The following is a 24,180-nucleotide window of genomic DNA, read 5'->3' on the forward strand; positions in this document are numbered from 1 at the left end:
TATTAATGCATAATAGCTAGAAACCACTAAGTTAAACAGCATGTAAGGCAAAGGTATAATCTTTCCCTGCACCTGCCTCTAAAAAACTGTTTGAATTTGTCTTGCTACAGTGATTTGAATGGCCCCGATGCTATGCTTTGTTGCTGTTTACAAAAGAGTACATTTTATTTCTAAACTTTGAGCCATTCAGTGACTAACTAAGGGCTTCCTAGCCTGAGAAGGCCTGTTGACTGGGGATTGAAAAGATGCTTTCCAGAACAATCATGGTAATGACTTCTGCTCAAGAGCAGACCTACTGTGCTGAACGTAGTGCAAAGCATCTTTTGTTATACCATTGAATACTATACTATACTATGCTATACTATACCACACTAGAGTCAGCCCTGAATGGAAAATTGTGCTTTCTTAACTCTGCTCTTAGTACACTGCCTTTGTGACTGTTTATTTATTGTTTAATTATTTACGGGTTAAACCGCTGAGCTGCTGAACTTGCTGACCAAAAAGTTGGCGGTTAGAATCCAGGGAGCGGGGTGGCCCAGCTTCTGCCAACCTAGTAGTTCGAAAACATGCAAATGTGAGTAGATCAATAGGTACCACTATGGAGGGAAGGTAACAGCGCTCCATGCAGTCATGCTGGCCACATGACTGGAGGTGTCTACGGACAACGCCGGCTCTTTGGCTTACAAATGGAGATGGGCACCAACCCCCAGAATTGGACATGACTAGACTTAATTTTGGAGGAAACCTTTACCTTTACCTATACACCGCCTTTCTCATCCCGCAGAGGACTCAAAGCAGCTTACAAACTCAGGCTAAAATTCAATGCCACATCATAAAACAACCATAAAACAAGCCATATCAAACTATAAAATAGTTAAAATATATAAAAAATTTAACACACATAAAAGCAAGAAAACAAATTTTAAAACATAACAGATTAAAAACTTAAAGTGCCAAATCTTGGTTTCCATAGTTATTGATTTTCCCATGGCCATTATTCAAGCTGTTGAGGTCAGTTACATATTATCCTGTTCTCCGAATGGCTGTGTACAGAACCACGTCTTTAGCCTTTTTCTGAAGACCAGGAGGGATGGGGCCAGCCTGATGTCACTGGGGAGGAAGTTCCACAACCGAGAGGCCACCACTGAAAAGACCCTGTCTCTCATCCTCACCAGTCGCACTTGTGAGTAAAGTATTTTGGCATCAACTTTATCATTAATCATCAATTACAAATCATTACCAACATCTATATTAACAGCCAGTTGAGGAGAACAGGTGCCCTCCATTTTAAAGAGAAACTGTGCCATTCAAAATTAAAGTGATGGGTTCTAAATCCTTGGAGAAATTATTACCTGGGTGCACATGAACACACTGAAAATGAAAAGGTTTTTCAATATGCCAAATTACTAAGGAAACTTGTGAGAGCATCCCAGGATATAACAGAAGGTAGAGGTGTCAGTCAAAGATGGGGGAGGGGGGGAGAGGAGAAAGTAGTCTGTTGAAACCTACAGAAAATTGTAATAACTTGGGGAATGTAATTAGTATTGGATGACTCCTTCTCTTCCCCACTGGCATTCAGAACAATTATTTTCTTCTCCCAATTCCCACATTCTCTTCCCTATCAGTCCCCTTCTGATGTTTTCGAGAAGAGGTTTAGGGCTAAAATGACAAAGTCTTGGGGCTAGAGAGGCACTTGGGGCTAGAGGGACACTTTTCCTTCTCTCCCTTCTTAAATTTCTTCTTACGTCTATTAAAGCTATACTACTATTCTTCTTTTCCACGTGGACTGGAAACACAGTCCTCTTCTTATATGGGCCATACTGCAGCATTTGATCCGTATAGTTCAGTGGTTCTCAACCTGGGGTCCCCAGATGTTTTTGGCCTACAATTCCCAGAAATCCGAGGCCAGTTTACCAGCTGTTAGGATTTCTGGGAGTTGAAGGCCAAAAACATCTTGAGAACCACTGATATAGTTGGACATGTGAGATGCTGTGAAGATCAGTTGTAGAATACCTCTTTCTGCATGTTTTTCATCCTTAACATGCTACAGACAATGTAATATTTGGGGATGAGGGCACAAACCACACAAGAAATTAGGCCAAATCCTGGTGAAGCTGGACTTGTAATGTAGCACTAAGCCTTTCATATATTAAATGAAAAGATACAGAATGGGGGACATCTGGCTTGAGAGCAGTATGCATGAAAAAGATCTTGGAGTCCTCATGGACAACAAGTTAAACATGAGCCAGGAATGTCGTGCAGTAACAAAAAAAAGCCAATGGGATTTTGGTTTGCATAAATAGGAATATAGTGTTTAAATCTAGGGAAGTAATGCTACCCCTCTATTCTGCCTTGGTTAGGCCACATCTGAAATACTGTATCCATTTCTGGGCACCACAATTGAAGGGAGAAGTTGACAAGCTGGAATGTGTCCAGAGGAGGGCAACTAAAATGATCAAGGGACTGGAGGACAAGCCCTATGAGGAGTGGCTTAAAGAACTGGGCATGTTTAGCCTTCAGAAGAGAAGGCTGAGAAGAGACATGATGGCCATGCATAAATATGTGAGGGGAAGCCATAGGGTGGAGAGAACAAGCTTGCTTACTGCTGCCCTGGAGACTAAGACGCAGTGCAATGGTTTCAAACTACAGAAAAGGATATTCCACCTGAACATTAGGAAGAACTTCCTGACTGTGAGAGCTGTTCAGCAGTGGAACTCTCTGCCCCAGAGTGTTGTGGAGGCTTTGGAGGCTCTTTGGAGGCTTTGAAACAGAGGCTAGATGGCTATCTGTTGGGGGTGCTTTGAATGTGATTTTCCTGCTTCTTGGCAGGGGGTTGGACTGGATGGCCCATGAGGTCTCTTTCAACTCTATGAGTCTATATAGAAAGAAATTGATCAAATGGAGAAAGCGCCAAAAATAAACATTGCAGTAAGAGAACAATAGTTCTGTATCACCATCCAAAAGTGAAACCTTATAGCAATAGTAATTTCCAGCCGCCACAAATTAGCATCGCAAAGAAACTACAACATAGACTTCCGTACAGGAGGTGAAACTAGTGTTTTCATTTGTTTCATGAAACTACTAAATTATGAAAAGGCAATATCCTATCCAAGAAAAGTTTCTATATTAAGAGCAGCAAGATGGAGCGATCTAAACTTCACTGGACCATGTAGAATTCTTGCAAAAATCATGAAATGATGTTTATTTAAAGCACTAAGAGTCACAGCATAGTACAAAATAGCTACAGAAACACAAGCTGTCTAATCTGCAAGCATGCAATTAATTAGTTATGGGTGTGCTTTTCCCCTTCAGACAGACATCATGAGCAATCGGTTTTTCCATTGCAGCTTGCAATCTAATACCCATGTCCTCATCAGGTCACCTTAGCTGAAAAGCAAGGAAACACAGCTCACATTTACATCTTCTCTCATTGGTCTTTGAGGTTTTCTCAGCCTTTGAAGGAGACTCACAAAACTTGTGGTCTCCTTCTGCGGAAACAGTGGCTTCTGAATTTTCCAGTTCTGCCAGTTAAGCTAACTGATAACATTTAAACTTAACAGGCTCTGTCAGTTGCTCTGTTGTCATTTACAATTAACGTTTTACTAGATATTTCCATGTAGGGCCCATGGAAGGCAAAGCAGTTCATTTATAGGCTAAAATCTGATTCCAGATTGAGACCTTCCATTATTCCAGAACCAACTACTTCATCACACTAGAGAATGAATCCACTTAAAATCCGGTTTCTGCCTCCTGCAGAATTCTGGGGTTTGTAGTTTAGTGAGGCTGTTAAAGTCTCCTCCCTAAACTACAAACCCCAGAATTCTGCAGGAGGCAGCAACTGGATTTAAAGTGGATTCATTCTCTAGTGTGACGAGGTGGCAAGTGAAAAAAGTTTATGTTCCTATATCAACATCTTTTTGAAAACAGCTCTGCAACTCTAAGAAATGTACTAATTTGAATCAATTACATATGTTTCCCCCACTCCCCCCCCCGCCCCAGGATTTACTCCTTAATTTGATACAGAGCTGTCATCCCACCATTATTAGAACAAAAGCTTCAGGCTGCAATGCTGGGAACACATATCTCGCTGACCCTTCAAATACAGCAATCCTGATGCTTTACTCTGTAAATATGCATAACACTACACTGTACATTTCAAGATAGGCCATGATAAAACTATTTATTTAGGTGAAAGACACTCACTCCTTAGGAGAAAGGTGCTCAATCCTGACTTGTGGCGGTAGTGACCCAGGAATGAGTGGCAATGACCCTTGAATATTTCATGGGACATCACACACAGCCAAAATCAAGGACAGTCATCCCTCCATATTTGTAGTTTTGACATTTATGTGTTTGACAAAAAAGCAGATGGATTATTATTAATGCATTTGATTAACCATGTTGTCCCTTAAGAAAATTTAATTCCTTCTGTGTGACTCTATGGTCAACATCCTTCAAACATGTAGAGATTTCTAAAGAAGAGACCTCTCTAGGAATCTCTAGGTCCTCCAATGGAATGCCATCATCAGCTTCCAACAGAAATTGACCAAGAATCATGATGGAAGACCTAGAAATTCCTAGAAAGGTGTTCTCCTCAGTTCTTCTCCTTCCTGGTGGGTCTATGCCCCCAACCCTAGTGAAGGTGGGGGACTGATTGTTTGATCAAGTCCTAATAATAGGCACATTTAAACTGTCCTTAGTGATAGCAGGTATGACAGTGGTTCTCAACCTGTGGGTTCCCAGGTGTTTTGGCCTTCAAGTCCCAGAAATCCCAGTTTACTAGCTGTTAGGATTTCTGGGAATTGAAAGCCAAAACATCTGGGGATCCACATGTTGAGTATCACTGAACTATGAGCTTGAACACACTACCAACATTGTACAGAGACCAACTTTTCAGCTGGGTCTACAGCAGGCATGGGCAAACTTCAGCCCTCCATGTGTTTTTGACTTCAACTCCCAGAAATTGCAGTCAGCTTACCGGCTGCTAGGATTTGTGGGACTTCAAAGTCCAAAACACCTGGAGGGCCAAAGTTTGCCCATGCCTGGTCTACAGCTTAGCCAAAGGAATGTTTCCCCTGCTTAATGAGGTCATTGGACAAAATCCAATGCAAACTCAGGTCTGAATCCAACCTAGCTTTATGTAGTGTGTTTCCTCATAACTGCACCTCATCATCATCAAGTTCATACTATAAAGGCCCCTCTGTTTCAGTGAAAACATAGAGTCACTGTATGTTAGGTCTTTAAACTGCTAGGGACAATTTAAAGGCCAAAGCCAAAGATGTGGTGGTGGTGGTGGGGAGCTGCGGGGAAGCCCAGCAGGCCTCTGGAAGGGAAGTTGTTAAATCAATAACCATAGCCACATTTTACAGATTTTATTTAATAGTGGTTGCTTTTGTTAATTTTATATGTCTGGTTTTATATGAATGTGTTATTGATTTTATATGCTGATGTATTGCATCATATGTGTTAGGGCACCATTGTGTGCTATTTTGTAAGCCACCCCGAGTCCCTAAGGGAGATGGTGGCAGGGTATAAATAAAGGATTAATATTATTATAAATATTTGGTGGGATTATTTGAGTTTTCTGGCTTGGCCTCATTGGAAGAAGGGATGAAGGGAGGGGGTAACACCAGCAATTGGGGTGCTGGGAGTCAGCATGGGACAGGGCTAGAGGTTCAGGGACCCAGCCTGGCTTGAAATCCTCCCTAGGCCTCTCTAATGAGATACCTTTTAGGCTTCTACCCCGAAGAAATTATTTCCCCTTAAGAAACTCCTTTGGCTTCCACCCTTAAAGAACCCATTCCCCTGTGAGGTCGGGCTTATAAGGTTCTATTCTGGAGGGAACAATATCTCGCTTTGGATTCCACCCTTGAAGACACCATTCCCCTGTGAGGTGGGTCCTCTGAAGTTCTATTCTAGAGGGAACAATGTCTCCTTAAGAGACTGCTTTGTCCTCTACCCTTGAAGACACCGCTCCCCTGTGAGGTGGGGCTTCTGAGGTTCTAATCTGTAGGCAACAATATCTCTTTAACAGACCCCTTTGGCCTCCACCCTTGAAGACAGCATTCTCCTGTGAGGTGCGGGTTCTGAGGTTCTACTCTGGAGGGAAACAATGTCTCCTTAAGAGACCCCTTTGGCTTCCACCCTTGAAGACACCTTTCCCCTATGGGGAGAGTGCTATCCCCATAAGATACTCCTTTGGCCTCCTCCCTTGAAGACACCATTCCACTGTGAGGTGGGGCTTCTGAGGTTCTACCCTGGAGAGAACAATGTCTCCTTAAGAAGCCCCTTTGGCTTCCACCCTTGAAGACACCTTTCTCCTATGGGGAGAGCATTATCTCCATAAGATACTGCTTTGGCCTTCACTCTTGAAGACACCATTCCCCTGTGAGGTGGGACCTCTGATGTTCTATTCTGGAGGGAACAATGTCTCCTTAAAGAGACCCCCTTTGGCTTCCACCCTTGAAGACACCTTTCCCCTGTGGGGAGAGCACTATCTCCAGAAGATACTCCTTTGGCCTCCACCCTTGAAGACACCATTCCCCTGTGAGGTGGGGCCTCTGAGGTTCTACTCTGGAGGGAACACTATCTCCTTAAGAGATCCCTTTGGCTTCCACCCTTGAAGACACCATTCCCCTGTGGGGAGAGCACTATCTACAGAAGAGACCCCTTTGGCTTCCACTTTTGAAGACCTCATTCCCCTTAGTGGTGGGGCCCCAGGGGTCCTACTCTGGAAGAAACCCTTCGCTCACCTTGAGGAGGGCATGGTTTCTTCCAGAGGAAGGGAGGGAGAGGGGGGGCTGCGGGGGGGCCTTACCGGTGGTGGAGAGGACGGTGCTGGCGAAGAAGAGGGCGGAGGTGAAGTCCCAGTTCCAGTTGCCGGAGGCGTTGCTGAGGACGGAGACGCCGTAGTTGCTGGCCTCGAGGACGCGGGCGAGGAAGCCCTCCAGCTGCTGCTCGGAGAGGCAGGCGTGCTCCTCCACGAAGCGCCGCTTCAGCTTGCGCAGCTCCTGCCGGAGGAGGTCCTCGTAGGGCAGCTCCACCGAGGAGAAGACCACGGCGCCGAAGACCAGGTAGAGCAGGTAGCCCAGGACCAGGAGCGCGAAGCACCAGGCCGAGCGGCGCCGCTCCACCAGCCGCACGCACGAGCTGCCCGCCAGCGACTGCAGCATCCTCGCCCGCCAAGGGCCAGGCCCGGCACAAGGCCAAGGGCCCCGCGGACCCGCGCCCCCCGCCACCGCGGACCCGCACCAGCGCTGCCCCCAACAGGCCTCCCTCCCTCCCTCCTTCCCTCCCTCAGCCGCGGCGTGTCATCTTCTGCTTGCCTGCTTCCTCCTTGGGCCGGTTTCGCGCGGAGGAGGGCGAGGAGGAGGAGGAAGGGGGGGGGGGGGGTCACGTGGCCGGCGTCCCGGCTCAGGTAAGCGGCGGCAGGCCTGGCGTCAGAGGCTTCGGCTGCCGAACCGGTTCCCGCGCCAAGGAAGGAGGGAGGGAGGGAGGGAGGGAGGGAGAGAGGCGGAAGAGGAAACCCGCCACGCTGCAGCCTCAAGAGCCCAGGCTTCCATCAGACATCCAGGCAATGGAAAAGAAGCGCACACAGCTAAGGACGTGCGACACGCGCCTTGCAAACAGTCCCTGCGAGCTTAGTCCACCACAATAGAAACCTGAGCCAACAGCTTAGAAAACCAAGGGGAATCTAAGCCAGGCATAGGCACACTTTGGCCCTTGGGGTGTTTGGGACTTCAACTCCGACCATTCCTAACAGTCTCAGGCCCTTTCCTTTCCCCCCTCAGCCGCTTAAACACCCCAAGGGCCAAAGTTTGCCCATGCTTATTCTAGGCAGTATCCATACAAGTCTAGAGTCCATATCAAGGGCAGTTGTGGTCCCACTCTTGTTCTGCTTTGGTCAGACTTCCCCTGGAATAACCCTGTGTCACCACAGTTCTGGGAGGATGCTAAGAAACTGGAACCTATCCAGAGAAGGAGCACTCACAGGATCAAAAGGGATTGACATCAAGCCCTACACAAAAGGGTTTAAGGAGCTGAGTATGTTTAGCTTGGAAAGAAGAACGCTGAGAAGGGACGCGAAAGCCACGTTTCAAGATTTCCAAGGGCATCACACGAGGAGGGGCTGAGCTTGTTTCCTGTTGCTCTGGAGACATTACCTTCATCACACTAGAGAAAAAATCCACTTAAAATCCGGTTGCTGCCTCCTGCAGAATTCTGGGCTTTGTAGTTTAGGGAGGAGCCTATAACAGGGTTTGTAGTTTAGGGAGGAGCCTTTAACAGAATCCTGGGGTTTGTAGTTTAGGGAGAAGCCTTAAGTGGATTTTTTTCCTCTAGTCTGATGAAGTAGCTAAGGATATAGAGCAATGGATTCAACTTGCAGGAAAAGGCTTTCTACCTAAGATCTTCCAGTCTGTGATAACTTTTTAGCCGAGGAATTTGGCCCTTGGGGTCTCTTTCAACTCTAGGATTCTATGAACAGTCCTAGCTTTATGTCATTTTTTGTGTCAGGAACAACCTGAGAAACTACAAGTCACTTCTGGTGTGAGAAAATTGGCCATCTGCAAGGACATTGCCCACGGGATGCTCGGATGTTTTGATGTTTTTACCATTCTTCTGGGAGCTGACAGAGAGACCTCAACTCACTCTCTCTGCATTAAAACCACTGACACATTAGTCAGCAGTCCTGCCGGCACACAGGTTTAACCCATTGCACTACTGGCTGCTCCGCTCAGTGTCATGCAATCCTGGGAATTGTAATTCGACAAGGGCTATATAGTTCCTATAGTTCCACAGCATTGTGCCATGACAGATAAAGTTCTATCAAACTGCATTCATTCTACAGTGTAGATGCCCCCTCGGTCCCTGCTTCTTGGTCCTACAGTCATTTCAGTCTGTTGTTTCTTTTTAATATAATATAATATAATAATAACTTTATTTTTATACCCCCCCCCCCCATCTTCCCGAGGAGACTTGGGGTGGCTTACAAAGGGACAAGCCCAACAAATGCAAGTTGAAATAGCACTGAAAATACAGTCAACGATAAAATCAATAAAAACATCATAATCAAAACCATAAAAACAGTGCCATGGTTGTAAATAATGATGGGTTCAGGCTCATGATTCCTCAGTTCAATGATTGCTACATAGAACCATAGGGAAATGCGACTGTTGGGAGGCTGGGTTAAGGGGCAAATGCCCTTAAATCATTAAAGTATTAAAGGTGCTAAAGGGGGGGGGGGGCAGGCTAAAGCATAGGAGCTTAGATAAGATCACGAGATTCTCTGGAGGGCTGCTTACTCAAAGGCACAATGGAACAACCATGTTTTTAATGCCTTGCAGGAAGTGGACAGAGTGGGGGCCTGTCTGATCTCCCTAGGGAGAGAGTTCCAGAGCCAGGGGGGCACCACAGAGAAAGCCCTTTCCCTCGTCCCCACCAATTGCGCTTGTGATGGTGGTGGGAGCAAGAGAAGAGCCTCCCTGGATGATCTTAGCTTACATGCTGGTTCATAGGGGAAGATACGATCACGAAAATAGACAGGTCCTGAATCATTTAGGGCTTTGTAGGTAATAACCTGCACTTTTTGTCTCTTTCACCCCTTCTTGACCAGGGCCAGTCTCTTTCAGAGAGATGCCAGCCCCAGATTCTGAGGCACTGACCAAGAGGCCTCTTGGAAGACTTCAAAGGAATAGGAGAAGAAAGTTATCTAGAAGGCAAGGAGCCAGAGAGTTTGCTGAAACCATGTTGTGTGTCATACACTATAACAAGAAAGCTCAACTAGAAGAGCCAGCATGGTGTATGGTTCAATTGGTGGATTACAGCTCTAGAGATTAGGGTCAAATCACTGTTCAGTCCTATAGGTTTCATGGCCAAACTGGGTGACCTTGGGTGAGTCATTCTTTGCCATCTACAGAGGAAGTGACTGGCAAACGTTTTCTGGACAAATCTTCCCAAGAAAGCCCTGTGATAGGGTCACCATACATTAGAAATGACTTGAAATTGCACAGTAAGGTAGACTGATGGGAATCTGGCCTGAGTGTTTAAAAAGTACATATAGAGTACTGTATATTGTAAAATTGAAACATGAGCCACAAATTAGAGATGAATAGATGTGATCTCTAATAGGCTGTATTGCCCATCTGTCTTGGAAAATTCCCTCCTCTTTGCTTCTCTCTTTCACACTCATTCATGCATTCTGCGGCATTATTTGTAATGTTTTGTTTTTTTCAGGTCAGGAGCAACTTGAGAAACTGCAAGTCACTTCTGGTTTGAGAGAATTGGCTGTCTGCAAGGACATTGCCCACGGGACACCCTGATGTTTTACCATCCTGTGGGAGGCTTCTCTTATGTCCCTGCATGAAAAGCTGGAGCTGACAGATGGGAGCTCATCCCACTCCCCAGATTCAAACCACCGACCTTTCGGTCAGCAGTCCTGCTGGCACAAGGGTTTAACCCAATGCACCATCAGGGGCTCCGTTTGTAATGTTACCTACTGTGGAGTGCTGCACAAAGCAAGCTAAGAATGTGTGCTTTTCTAGTTACCTTAATGAACAGTTTTTACAGTGTGTCATAATGTTTTAACATTATCTGGTTGTAAGTGTCGCAGCTCATTTGAGATACGATGCTGGAGAGGAGTTCTGTGGATACCATGGACAGGGCTGCATTTTTGTAGGCCCTAGGCATTCTTTTATTCAACTCCCCACCTCACCTGAGAAAATAAACATAATTTCAAGAAATGTCTGTTCAGTTTCAATGGACCAGAATAATATATCTTTATTTTGAATTTCTGTGGGTTTTTTTTTCCAATTGTGGTTCACCCTGCCTTTGTGGGCCCTAGGCATTGTGCCTATAGTGCCTCACGGATAAGACAGCTATGATCGTGAACTGTTAAAAAGATAGATAATTAGGTCCTAGAACAAATCAAGTATGAACTGTCCTAGAAGCCAAGATTTCAAAACTGAGATTATTCTACTTTTGTCATTTCATAGAAGAGATGACTCACCAGAAAAGATTCTTGGTAAGGTGGACAGCAGTAAGGAAAGAGGAAGGTCACATTCCTGATGGACAGACTAAATCAGAGAAGCAATGGCCCTGTGCCTGGTATACCCAAGCATGGCTGCTGAGGATAGTGCAGTCATGGGCAATCTTCGACCCTCCAGGTGTTTGGACTTCAATTCCCACAATTCCCAACAGCTGGTAGTCTGTTAAAAATTGTGGGAGTTGATGTACAAAATACCTGGAGAGCCAGGGTTTGCACATGCCTGGGATAGTGTGACACTGAAATCTCTGATTCATAGGGTCAACGTAAGTTGGGGTTGACTTGAAGGCAATTCACAACAAAGGTAACTGGGCTGTCCATACATTACATTTTCTGTGGATGGATTGTACATTGAAGCACATGCATTTCAACATACACAGAGCAGACCCGCCCTTGGTGCAGTGACACAATGTGATGTGTTGGATTCCTGTAAGTTTTATAGTTTAGCGTCAGCCCAACAGTGCTAAATGGAAACAAAGAATGGCACATCTCTTCATCTCAATTCTTTAAGTAAACAGCTACAGCAGAAATAAAGATTTACAGATTGTAATATACCAAAAAATAAAATGCTCAGGAAAACCAATTTGGCATTGACAAGGGGTAAGAAGGCCTCTTGGAAGACTTGAAAAGAATAGGGGAAGGGTTTTTTTCTCTAAGACCTAAAAGGCAAGTAGCCAAAGAGTTTGGTGAACTTGTGTTGTGCGTTGTGTAGCAAGAATGCTCAACCATGGTATATGGTTTTTTAATTGGTGGGTTAGAGCTCTAGAGATCAAGGTCAAATCCCTGTTTGGTCCTGTAGGTTTCATGGCCAAACTGGGTGACTTTGACAAGTCATACTTTGTCATCTACACAGAAATCAACTGGCAAAACTTTTCTGAACAAGTCTTCCTAAGAAAGCCTTGTGATTGGGTCACCATACGTCAGAAATGGCTTGAGGTTACACAATAAAGTGGGTTGGTGGGAATCTGGCCTGCGTGTTTGAAGAATACAGATAAAGTATATTGTAAAATTGAAACCTGAGCCCCTAATTAGAAATGGATAGATGGAAACTCTAATAGGCTGTATAGCCCACTGGTCTTGGAAAATCCCCTCCTTTTCTATGCCTCTCTCTCATTCACACGGCTCTATTACTTGTAATATAATAGAGTACTGCATAAGGCAAGCTAAGAGTGTGTGCCTTTCTAGTTACTTTAAAAAGCAGTTCTTACACAAGTCTTTTATATCCTGTAGGCCTTGTATTCACCAAAGATGCATTCCACATAGTTGTATCAAAGCTCCTATCCACTGTTGCTATTGGTAGCATCACCTGCTTTTCTCAGGTGATGCTAACAATAGCCAACGATGGTGGCTTACAAAGACAAAAACAGATACGAAGGTGGAATTCGTATCATATAGAATTAAAAATATAACCCACAATAGAATGTAAAGCAGTTTAAAGCATGATGATTAAAAAGAAATAAACAAAAAGCATCATCATCATTATTATTAATAGTATATTAGCTTTATTTCTACCCCGTCTTTCTACCTATGAAGGCTCAAGGTAGCCTACAATAACACAACACAAACTGATCAATTAAAAAACACGACAAATACAAAAAATAAAAATATTTGTGTCATGGATACACTGCTTTGAGTCCCCCTAGGGGTGAGAAAAGCGGTATATAAATGCTGTAAATAAATAAATAATACATGTTAAAATGCAGTTAAGATACAATACCTGTACAATTAAAATTACATTTAAAACTAAATAATTTCATAGAATCATAGAATCAAAGAGTTGGAAGAGACCTCATGGGCCATCCAGTCCAACCCCCTGCCAAGAAGCAGGAATATTGCATTCAAATCACCCCTGACAAATGGCCATCCAGCCTCTGCTTAAAAGCTTCCAAAGAAGGAGCCTCCACCACACTCCGGGGCAGAGAGTTCCACTGCTGAACGGTTCTCACAGTCAGGAAGTTCTTCCTAATGTTCAGATGGAATCTCCTCTCTTGTAGTTTGAAGCCATTGTTCCGCGTCCTAGTCTCCAAGGAAGCAGAGAACAAGCTTGCTCCCTCCTCCCTGTGGCTTCCTCTCACATATTTATACATGGCTATCATATCTCCTCTCAGCCTTCTCTTCTTCAGGCTAAACATGCCCAGTTCCCTAAGCCACTCCTCATAGGGCTTGTTCTCCAGACCCTTGATCATTTTAGTCGCCCTCCTCTGGACACATTCCAGCTTGTCAATATCTCTCTTGAATTGTGGTGCCCAGAATTTGATTACTGGTACATTACTTAAACTGTTATGTTTATTCATATCATTATCTGATCACCATACTCAATATATCCCATATGCATGGGGGTATTGGGGTAATGATACAAAAGGTTTGCTAGGGTAGACCCTCTTTCACTCAGACTCAGCCCCCCCCCTCGAAACCCCCCCTGAAAAAAATTCGCCCCCCCCCCCCCCGAAAGAAATCCTGGCTACGGGCCTGTCATGAGCATTAATATGGTTCAGAACAACAAATCTTGGTGTGATGTGATTGCAAAAAGGGATCTTAATGGGAAGAACTGTGTTATATAGACTGTGGTTTAGTTTTGGCAATAATTCAAGAGAGCATGAAATTTTCTTTCATTCTAAGTTTTATAGCACTCTTGACTACACTGTGACTTTTATATTCAGAAGGCATGTCTTGGACAACCAAACAGACGCAACAAACCAGTTAAACTTGATGGTGCTTTTACAGAGAGACTGCAAGAATGCTGTAATTAAAGTAAGTCATTAACCAGCCATTTACCGAGTTGGTCATTTCTCTATTTTTAAAAATAGCACAGTATGAATACAGGCAGTCCCCAAGTTATGAACAAGATACGTAAGTCATGTAGGTTTCTTCTTAAGTTAAATTTGTATGTAAGTCAGAACATTTTTAAGTGTAACTTCAGTCATATATATATATACATATTAGCTTTAGATAGCATAGGGAAGGGTTAACACTCCTGTGGTGTTTGTTTTGCTGTCTGTGCCCGTTTAGAAGATATCACCTCACTTTCTGTCCTTGTGATCATTTTTTTAAAAATGGCTTGTTGTGGAAACAAGGATTGGTGATAAGTGATCAGTAGAGATGCCTTTTCCTCATGATAATTCTTTAAGGAGTGAATTTCCCTTCCTATGGGCAGATTTCCTGTTTTCTCATCCCTGTTTGTAACCTTGATGGTGGCCCTCCACCTGTGGAATTCACTCCACAGGCTGTCTTCATCCCTCCTCACCTTGAGAAAGAAGTTAAAAACGTGGAAGTGGGACCAGGCCTTTGGGTAACTATGCAGACTATGACAATGACAATTGCTATGGTAATGGACTATGGACAAGCCTGATGAGTCTCCAACTACAGAATTCAGCTAGATAATTGCCACCAGACTGGTATATTTTAGTAGATTTTAATTGTATTGACTTAATGTTTTTAACTATATATAATTTTTGTTTCTGTTCTGTATTTTATTATGTGTATATGGAGGCATCGAATTGTTGCCAGCTGGAAACTGCCCTGAGTCGTGTGCCCCCCCCCCCCTCCAAGAGAGTTGAGAAGGACAGGATAAAAATACTCAAAAGAAATAAAATAATAAACTATGAGTCGTTTGTAAGTCGGATGTTTGTAAATTGGAGACTGCCTGTATTCTACTTTTGTCCAGGCTACCACAATAATATAAACTGAATGTATTTCCAGAAGGCATGAGTCAATTGAGGAAATAACACCTTGCCACAAAAATTAAAGGACAGATACAAGGACTCCTAAATTTAGATGCTCTTCTAGATTCCTAAATTTAGATTATAGATCTCTTGTACAAACAAAAGGAAGGGCAAAAGTTGATTTCCTAAACAAGGAAACATCAGAATGATTCTCTATAAGCACGACACTTCTTTGATTACTAAACATTATTAACTAGACAAAAAAATTAACAATTAAATAAAAACGATTTTATGGCAAAAATCATAGAATCATAGAGTTGGAAGAGACCTCATGGGCCATCCAGTCCAATCCCCTGCCAAGAAGCAGGAATATTGCATTCAAAGCACCCCCGACAGATGGACATCAAGCCTCTGCTTAAAAGCTTCCAAAACAGGCGCCTCCACCACACTCCGGGGTAGAGAGTTCAACTGCTGAACGGCTCTCACAGTCAGGAAGTTCTTCCTAATGTTCAAATGAAATCTCCTTTCTTGTAGTTTGAAGTCATTGTTCTGCGTCCTAGTTTCTAGGGCAGCAGAAAACAAGCTTGCTCCCTCCTTCTTGTGACTTCCTCTCACATATTTATACATGGCTATCATGTCTCCTCTCAGCTTTCTCTTCTTCAGGCTAAACACGCCCAGCTCTTTAAGCCACTCCTCATAGGGCTTGTTATCCAGACCCTTGAACATTTTAGTCGCCCTCCTCTGGACACATTCCAGCATTCTCTTCAATTATGGTGCCAGAATTGGACACAGTATTCCAGTTGTGGTCTAACCAAGTCAGAATAGAGGGGTAGCATGACTTCCCTGGATGTAGACCTATTGATGCAGGCCAAAATCCCATTGGCTTTTTTGCCACGGCATCACATTTTGGCTCATGTTTAACTTTTTGTCCATGAGGACTCCAAGATCTTTTTCACACATACTGCTCTCGAGCCAGAGTCCCCCATTCTGTATCTTTGCATTTCATTTTTTCTGCCTAAGTGGAGTATCTTGCATTTGTCACTGTTGAACTTCATTTTGTTAGTTTTGGCCCATCTCTCTAATCTGTTAAGATCATTTTGAATTCTGCTCCTGTCTTCTGGAATATTGTGCAAAACTATACAGATGGTTTGATAGAGTGCCTACTTTGTTACAGCCATCACAATATAAACATGTTTTTTAATATCAGATTAGGATTAAGTTTAGGACATTTGATTGCTATCCCCCAGAAACTCATGCTAGTCTTTTCCTTCCCATGAGCTGTTTGCCGTGATCACAAGACTATACTTCTCCTCGAATACTTCCAAAAGCATGAGAGTTTCCCTGTATGAGTCTGAAACAGAATGGCAACTTGCAGACAACAATTCTGGTTGAGATTCAGAATACTAACAAGCATGAAAGAACATGATCCCGGACCAAGAGAAAGAAGAATGGCCACTCACAGCAGCATACAGAATCCACAGTGGAACTACAATAAAGAAAGATGGTGGCTAAACCCTACATCAGGGTTGCATTGTCTAAAACTCTGCATGGGAGTCGTACACTGATTGCACCATGCAATGCTTGTGTTAAATTGTGACACTGCACAACTGAAGGCTCACCCAAATGTACAGTCAAGAGCAGAACTGAATGCAATTCTGCATCTCATATGAATCTGAATGCACTTTTGCACAGTCTGACACTGCATACTTAACTCCGCTTTTGCAATGTTTAACTGAATGTAGACATTCTGGTTTTGCCAAAAATCTCCAACCAACCACTTTCACAAGGAAACTTAAGCATGTATGGGAATTAGGCCAAGATTTCTATGAGTTCGTGGACAATGTTTTTAATAGGAGACCTTAATGTTCATGTTTTTATTGATTTTGTTATAGTTTTATTATCCGATTGTTTTTATTGTATTGAAATTGTATTTTATGGTCTTGGCACCAATTGTAAACTGTCCCAAGTCACCTGCAGGCTGAGAGGGACGGTATAGAAATATAGTAAATAAATAATCGTAATTCTTTTAACAAAATGCATTTTAGAACTGTAGCTGCATTTTCATCTCATCTCCAAAATATTTAATGTAGAACATATAAGGAACAATACACTAAATATATTTAGTAGTCACACTTCCATAATATATAATGCATGTTTTGACTACTGTGCAGAATAATAAAATTTCATTAGAAATACCACAAATGCTTCCTGTCCTTCTTCAAGGAGAAATTGAGTGCAATTTTTATATACATCAAATAATGGATAAACCATGTCAGCATAGCCTAAAAACAAAACGGCAGCCAGATCTCATATTACAGCCTTCTCTTTCACTGCCACTCTTATTAGTATTATCAGCAAATGAAACTTAATAGAATAGAAACTACACTTTCAAATTTTCAGTACCGGAGGAACATTTATTGATCTGATATGGTGGCAGAATTTAATTTTCACTTGTATTGAAATGGCTAGTATTTACTAATGTAAAAAAGATAAGCAGAGCTATTCACTGAAGACTTAGAAATTATTATGGCAATTCATTAATAAGATCAGGAATGAGAAATGTGCACCCTTCCAAAAGTTGTTGGATTGCAACTCCCCTCACTCTTCACCATTGGCAGTGCTGGCCAGGTCTGATGTGAGTTGATCTATTTGACAACACATGGTTATATCTGGAGACTTACAAATTGGTGAACAATCTATCAAAGGATGCTTTGATAGATGCTTGTCATAGATGCAGGCGAAACGTCTGAGGATGTTTACTATAGATGCAGGTGAAATGTCAGGAGAGAATGCTTCTAGAACATGACCATATAGCCCGAAAAACCTACAACAACCTGTCACCTGCATCTATGCCTGCCATAGATGCAGGTGAAACATCAGGAGAGAATGCTTCTACATTCAGGCTGCCATACAGCCTGAAAAACCTACAACAACCCAGTAATTCTGGCCATGAAAGCCTTCGACTATACAATCTATCAAAGCATGGCGTATAGCACAGTTATATATTATAGACATCACATTTAGTTTAGTCTCAACTCAGAACTCAAGGAAGTGCGTGTAATGTTGAAGTTGGAAAGAAAATATGACAATCCCATGGCAATCCTATTTTCCCTGGGGGATCAGATGTCATTCTGAGGCACATGGGATTGTTATCTGGGTGTACTGCTCATTTTCACATTGTACAGACCAAAAAGCATATATTATTATTATTATTATTAACTTTATTTGTACCCCGCTAGCATCTCCCGGAGGACTCGATGCGGCTTACACAGGCCGAAGCCTCAAACACAATACAATAGAGAATATAACATCACAACAACAAGGCAAATCAAACAATAAGCAAAATAACATAACACCGCAATACTAAGCAAATCAAACAATAAGCAAAATAACAACAATGGCAGTACATCAGGACATTATTAAAAATTGGTTCGGCCGGCGCACTGGGGTACAAGGGTTAAAAGTGCTGAATGGCAGGAGGTATGTAGGGTTAAAAGTGCGATGTGCAGCGACAATTTGTTATGCTAAGGTGCTACTAGGACTTGGGGTGGGGATTCCTAGTCTGGGAAGGCACAACGGAACAGCCAAGTTTTTAAGTTCCTTCTGAAAACGGCTAGGGTGGGGGCCTGTCTGAGATCTTTTGGGAGGGCGTTCCAAAGTCGGGGGGCCGCCACAGAAAAGGCCCTGTCACGTGTCCCCACCAAGCGCGCTTGCGACGTGGGTGGGATCACGAGCAGGGCCTCTCCAGATGACCGTAACGAGCGCGTGGGTTCGTAGATGGTGATGCGGTCATGCAGATAGGGTGGTCCCAAACCGTTTAGGGCTTTGTAGGTGAGCACCTGCACCTTGAATTGGGCTCGGAAAACAAATGGCAGCCAATGGAGCTCCTTAAACAGAGGGGTAGACCTCTCTTGATAATGAGCTCCGGTTAGTATCCTGGCTGCTGCCCGCTGGACCAATTGAAGTTTCCGAGCCGTCTTCAAGGGCAGCCCCACGTAGAGCGCATTGCAGTAATCCATTCTAGAGGTGACCAAGGCGTGGACCACCCCGGCCAGATCAGCCTTCACGAGGTATGGTCGCAGTTGGCGCACAAGTCTCAGTTGCGCAAAGGCCCTCCCGGATACTGCCGACACCTGAGCCTCAAGTGTAAGCGAAGAATCCAAGAGGACGCCCAAACTGCGGACCTGTGGTTTCAGGGGGAGTGTAACCCCGTCCAACACAGGTGACCACCCTATACCCCGATCTGGATTGCGATCGACCAGGAGGACCTCTGTCTTATCGGGATTGATCTTCAGCTTGTTCTTCCTCATCCAGATCGACACAGCGGCCAGGCACTCGTCTAGCACCTGAGAAGCCTCCTTGGAGTTAGGTGGAAAAGAGTAGTAGAGTTGTGTGTCATCCGTGTAGAGATGGCACCCAACTCCAAAACTCCGGATGACCTCTCCCAGCGGTTTCATGTAGATGTTAAAAAGCATGGGCGACAAAATAGAGCCTTGCGGGACCCCACAGGTCAAAGGCCAGGGGTCGGAGCAGGCGTCTCCCAGCTTCACCATCTGAGTTCGTCCCTCCAGGAAGGACTGGAGCCACGACAGAACCGTGCCCCCAAGGCCCATCCCGGAGAGACGACCCAGAAGGATACCATGATCGATGGTATCGAAAGCCGCTGAGATGTCCAAGAGAACCAGCAGGGTCACACTCCCCCTGTCCAGTTCTCTGCGGAGGTCATCCACCAAGGCGACCAAGGCTGTCTCGGTGCCATGACCAGGCCTGAAACCAGACTGTGACTGATCTAGGTAGTTGGTATCGTCTAGGAAACCCTGAAGCTGAGAGGCGACCACCCTCTCCAGCACCTTGCCCAAAAAGGGGAGGTTGGAGATCGGCCTGTAATTATTCAGCACCGTGGAGTCAAGGGAAGCTTTTTTGATAAGTGGACGGACCACGGCCTGCTTCAAATTGGATGGAAAAATTCCTTGCTCCAGCGATGCATTGACAATCAGTACAAACCAATCAAGCAACCCCCCTCTGGCTGATTTAATGAGCCAAGATGGGCATGGGTCTAGAGATGAGGTGGTCGCTCTCACAGCCCCAAGAATCTCCTCCACTGTTTCAGGGAGAACAAGCCTAAAAGAATCCCATAAAACTGGACAAGCAGGTGCCTCCGTCACCTCTCCTGGCACTGCGATGGAATTGGAGTCGAGCTCGAGGCGTATCTGGGCGACTTTATCTGCGAAATGGTGTGCGAAATCGCGACACCGAGCTGCGGGGTCGTCAGGGACCTCCTCCACCGCAGGTGGGTGGAGGAGTTCTCCCACGACCCGAAACAGCTCCGATGATCTATTTGCTGCAGATGCTATACGAGCGGTCGTGAATGACTTCCTGGCCGCCCGTATGGCCACAGAGTATGCCTTAAGAGAGGCTCTAGCCCGTGTTCGATCAGATACATCTCGAGATTTCCTCCATTTGCGCTCTAGCCCCCTTCTCGTATGCTTCATCACAGCCAGCTCCTCGGTGAACCAAGGAGATGGCCTGTCACGACGCAACGAGATGGGGCGTTCGGGTGCGATCGTATCTAACGCCCTGGCCATCTCCCCGTTATAGAGAGTTACCAAGGCGTCGATAGAATCGCCAGGCTCCAAGGCAGGAAGAACCCTAAGATTCCTCAGGAATCCATCCGGATCCATCAGTCTCCTAGGGCGGACCATCTTAATTTGTCCTCCACCCCTGCGGAGGTTTAGGGTCGCAGTAAGTCTAAATGTGATCAGATGATGGTCAGACCATGACACTGGAAGGATGTTTTGATCTTCCACTCTGATCAATTCATCGTCCACCACAAAGACAAGGTCGAGAGTGTGCCCAGCTTGATGCGTGGGGCCAGATATTATCTGTGACAGTCCTATGGCCGTCATGGTGGCCATAAAGTCCTGAGCTGCGCCAGATAAAGTGGTCTCGGCGTGGATGTTAAAGTCTCCCAGCACTACCAGGCGCTGGGAGACCAAGGCCGAATTAGAGACCACTTCCGCTAACTCAGACAGGGAAGCTGCCGGATCTCGGGGTGGGCGATACACCAGCAGGAACCCCACACTGTCACGGCTCCCCACCTTCAAGTGGACGCACTCAAACCCAGAAGCTTGCGGGACAACGCATCTGGTCACGGCGATGGATTGCCGGAAGACCACTGCGACCCCTCCTCCCCGCCCCCCTTGTCTGGCCTGTTGATGCACTCCAAAACCTGGAGGACACAGCTGGGAAAGGTTTACACCCCCCACCTCGTCCAACCAGGTCTCGGTAATGCATGCCAGATCCGCCCTCTCATCCAGGATCAAGTCCTGGATGGCCGCGGTCTTACCATTAACGGATCTGGCGTTAATCAACAGGACCTTAAGACCAAGGGGGCTGCCAAGGAGCCTACCACTACCCACCTTTTCCAGGGTCGCAAAGACTCTGTTGCGCTTCTCCCTGGTATGTTTGTGATCCGCAAATCTCCTTCCCCACACGACTCGGATAGCACCCCCCTTCTCTGGAACCTTCCCCCCCCCCCCCCGCCCGATCTGAATCTAGTCAGCTCTCAGGGGAGGAAGTTGGGCTGGGAAATAATCTCCCTTGGGCATTTGGTATGGATGACTGATGTTGAGGTGGACAGAGAGGTATCAAGGGAGCTAAGTGGGCTGAATAAAGGGAGTGTTCTCGAGCGGAGATGTGTGGCTGGCTGAGTGGAGGCGACTGGGGCAGATGGGGTCTCAAAATTATACGAACCAGGAGGGGGGGCCGTAAAGCTTTTTTTTTTTTACAGTATTTATATCCTGACTTTTTCACTCCGAACTGGTCTTCGAGAGGCCATACAAAATGCAACAATTCAATGCCATATCAAAAACAAATATAAAATAAACATATATATTAAAACATGCATTTGAAGTCATACACATTATTAAACACATTATTAAAATCACACAATTCGAGATCATAGTAAAAAAAAGCCGTTCCAGTTGCTATTGTACATATTCCATCTTCACTTATTGCACTGCACTATTGGCCAAAGGCTTGGTCCCAAAGCCATGTTTTTACTTGCTTTCTGAAGGTCAGGAGGAAGGGAGCTGACCTGATTTCACTGGAGAGGGAGTTCCATAGCCGAGGGGCCACCACTGTGAAGGCCTTTCCCTCATCCCCACTAATTGCATCTTTGAAGGAGGTGGGACCAAGAGCTGGGCCTCCCAAGACAATCTTAACCTCCGAGTTGGTTCATAAAGGGAGATGCGTTTGGACAGGTAGCTGGGCCAGAACTATTTAGGGCTTTATAGGCTAAAACCATCACTTTGAATTCTGCTTGGTAGCAGACAGGCAGTTTAAAAACACTAAACTGGCAAGTGGTTTCAATTTTTTTTTTAAAAAAAACCCAATAACAATGATTTGCAGAAATTGTCCTAGGTCTGAATGGTACCACTTCCATCAGAAGGTACTAGACAGTGTCTTTCTTGGCCACAGGCTTAATTGGCACCAGCAGCTGAATAGGAGAATTCTGCTTCATGTTTCATTTCTCCACAAAATACTGTCTTCTAAAATGTCGCTGCAACACCCAGATAAGTCTATGACTAAGGGAATGGGAGACAACATGAATCAGACATGTGTGCCAATGGGACATTTGCTTCCAAAAAGTGGGGGTGAGGAGGCTGCCAGAGCGTCTGCAGCTGCACAGGTCCAAGAGCCCTGGCATGTTTTGCCAGTATTGGACGCTGATTATCTGTTGGCACTGATAATTAGTGATTTGTCTTCAGTCAGTTTGGCTGCTCCTCCATGGGTGTGCTTTTTTAAAAAGACATATATCGAGGACAAATCAAGTCGTTTGATAGACCTCTTTCTTCTCTCTATGGAATCCAGTGTCTTTGTTTCTTTGGCTCCACCCTGCTGCATTCCTTTGTTGGTTATTTCACAGACCATCATAAGGGAAAGTGGAATCACAGATGCCTAGCAACAAGGCTGCAGGCAACATTTAATCAACCTGCGGGTGACCGTTCAATGTATTTTGGAACTCAACTATTTTCTGCAGCCTGAAACAAAATCACTTGATCATGCTATAGTAACGTGGGGTAGAAAGGAAGTGAAATGCAATGAGCAATGGAGAGGTTGACTTTGACTTATTTCTCAGTATATTGTGTGTATACATACATACACACTCAGAGTCAGGTGAAAAATAAAGCTGAATTTAAGAAAATTACTTTTCATGGCATTAAGTATACATCTTGGTGGATGGCTTGACAAATTTAGGAAAAGTAAAAGCAAGAGAGGATATTCATCCCAAAGGCACAATAAGCAAACACACAAGATCATTGGTATTTTCCATTACTGTCAAAAAATGTTCCTTTATTTTGTAATTATGGGGTTTGTTAATTCTGTCTCAAGGTAAGGTCTGTTTGAACCAGTTAGACCTAAAGAACTCTACTTTTTAATTGACAAAATCCAATCTCTCACATTGCCCTATGCCTACATGTGATAGGTCAGCCTCTTCCTAGACAATGGAAGGTGGTCGATAGGGTAGGTCAGTTTGTATGGAAAGATACAGTCTTTCAGAAAATCTGAATTCCTAAAAGTACAATTGTTTGATTTTTGACATAGCAAAGATGACACCTTTGCAAAGCTAAAATAGCTTTTAAGAGAAACACCCAGACTTGTAATGAAGGATTCAAATTGAGGTACTACAGCAAGCACTACTAGCAGATACAGATGAGAAAGAATTCTAAGAACATCAGGGAGTGTTCAAGTTAAAGGTCTATTTTTCCCAAGCATTTACAGACCCGGAGATGCTTAAGCTGAAAATGATTGTCAAATACTAGTGTTGGCATTTGTCAGGTTCTCCTAGCACCTCTGTGACCTAGAATCTCATTTGCTCTTTACAGAACATGTTTAATATCCATAATAAACTGTAAGGATTTAGTATCAATAGATGCCAACATGTTATTTATAACCAATTTCGAACTTATTTTGGACAGAAATCCTTGTGTACTGAGGTGTCGTTTTGGAAGTGGCGAGAAATGATTTAGTGCTACACCAAAGTAGTACTTGCAAGCTTTTCTTTACAAAATATGGAAACCTGACAGAGTCACGGTGATTCATGGTGACAGAACTGCCATTGTAACAGGGACGAGACAAAGTACATCAGCAAAAATTCATGATGACAACAAGGATATCACCAATTGCTAAGAGGAGTCAAAATTATCTGTTTGTTGGTCTTGATTAGGCCAGTACCTTAAATCCCTGGTAGCAATGTATGAGCTCTAACCAAGCAATAAAAAAGGAAAGAAATGTTAATAGCCACTCTATTATCAGACAGGATGCTGGAGAAGATAATGGCATCTCAAAATAATACACAACTTTCCTTTGCAAGATTGATCACCAGCAGTGATTTAACTAAGGCATTTACAGTACAATAATGTAGTCATGGATAATAGGGATTCCTATCATCCATAGTTTCCTGTTTTCACAGTT

The 24,180-nt window shown here is 44.3% G+C and overlaps 1 protein-coding gene and 1 long non-coding RNA gene across 2 annotated transcripts in view; one reads left to right on the forward strand and one right to left on the reverse strand.

Moving 5' to 3' along the window:
• Positions 1 to 7,736, reverse strand: part of KCNK1 (potassium two pore domain channel subfamily K member 1) — a 27,907-nt gene extending 20,171 nt beyond the window's left edge. Inside the window, exon 1 of the mRNA XM_060753836.2 lies at positions 6,818 to 7,736. Coding sequence (XP_060609819.1) covers positions 6,818 to 7,172 — 355 coding nt within the window. The 5' untranslated portion in view covers positions 7,173 to 7,736. The remainder of the gene's footprint in view (positions 1 to 6,817) is intronic.
• On the forward strand, positions 7,370 to 10,739 carry LOC137096261 (uncharacterized). Its single transcript, XR_010909380.1, has 2 exons — positions 7,370 to 7,417; positions 10,234 to 10,739. It is a non-coding gene; the product is annotated as an uncharacterized lncRNA (long non-coding RNA).
• The last annotated feature ends 13,441 nt before the right edge of the window (positions 10,740 to 24,180 follow it).

This window comes from Anolis sagrei, chromosome 1 (genome assembly GCF_037176765.1).
Source record: "Anolis sagrei isolate rAnoSag1 chromosome 1, rAnoSag1.mat, whole genome shotgun sequence".
Classification (NCBI taxonomy): Eukaryota; Metazoa; Chordata; class Lepidosauria; order Squamata; family Dactyloidae; genus Anolis; species Anolis sagrei.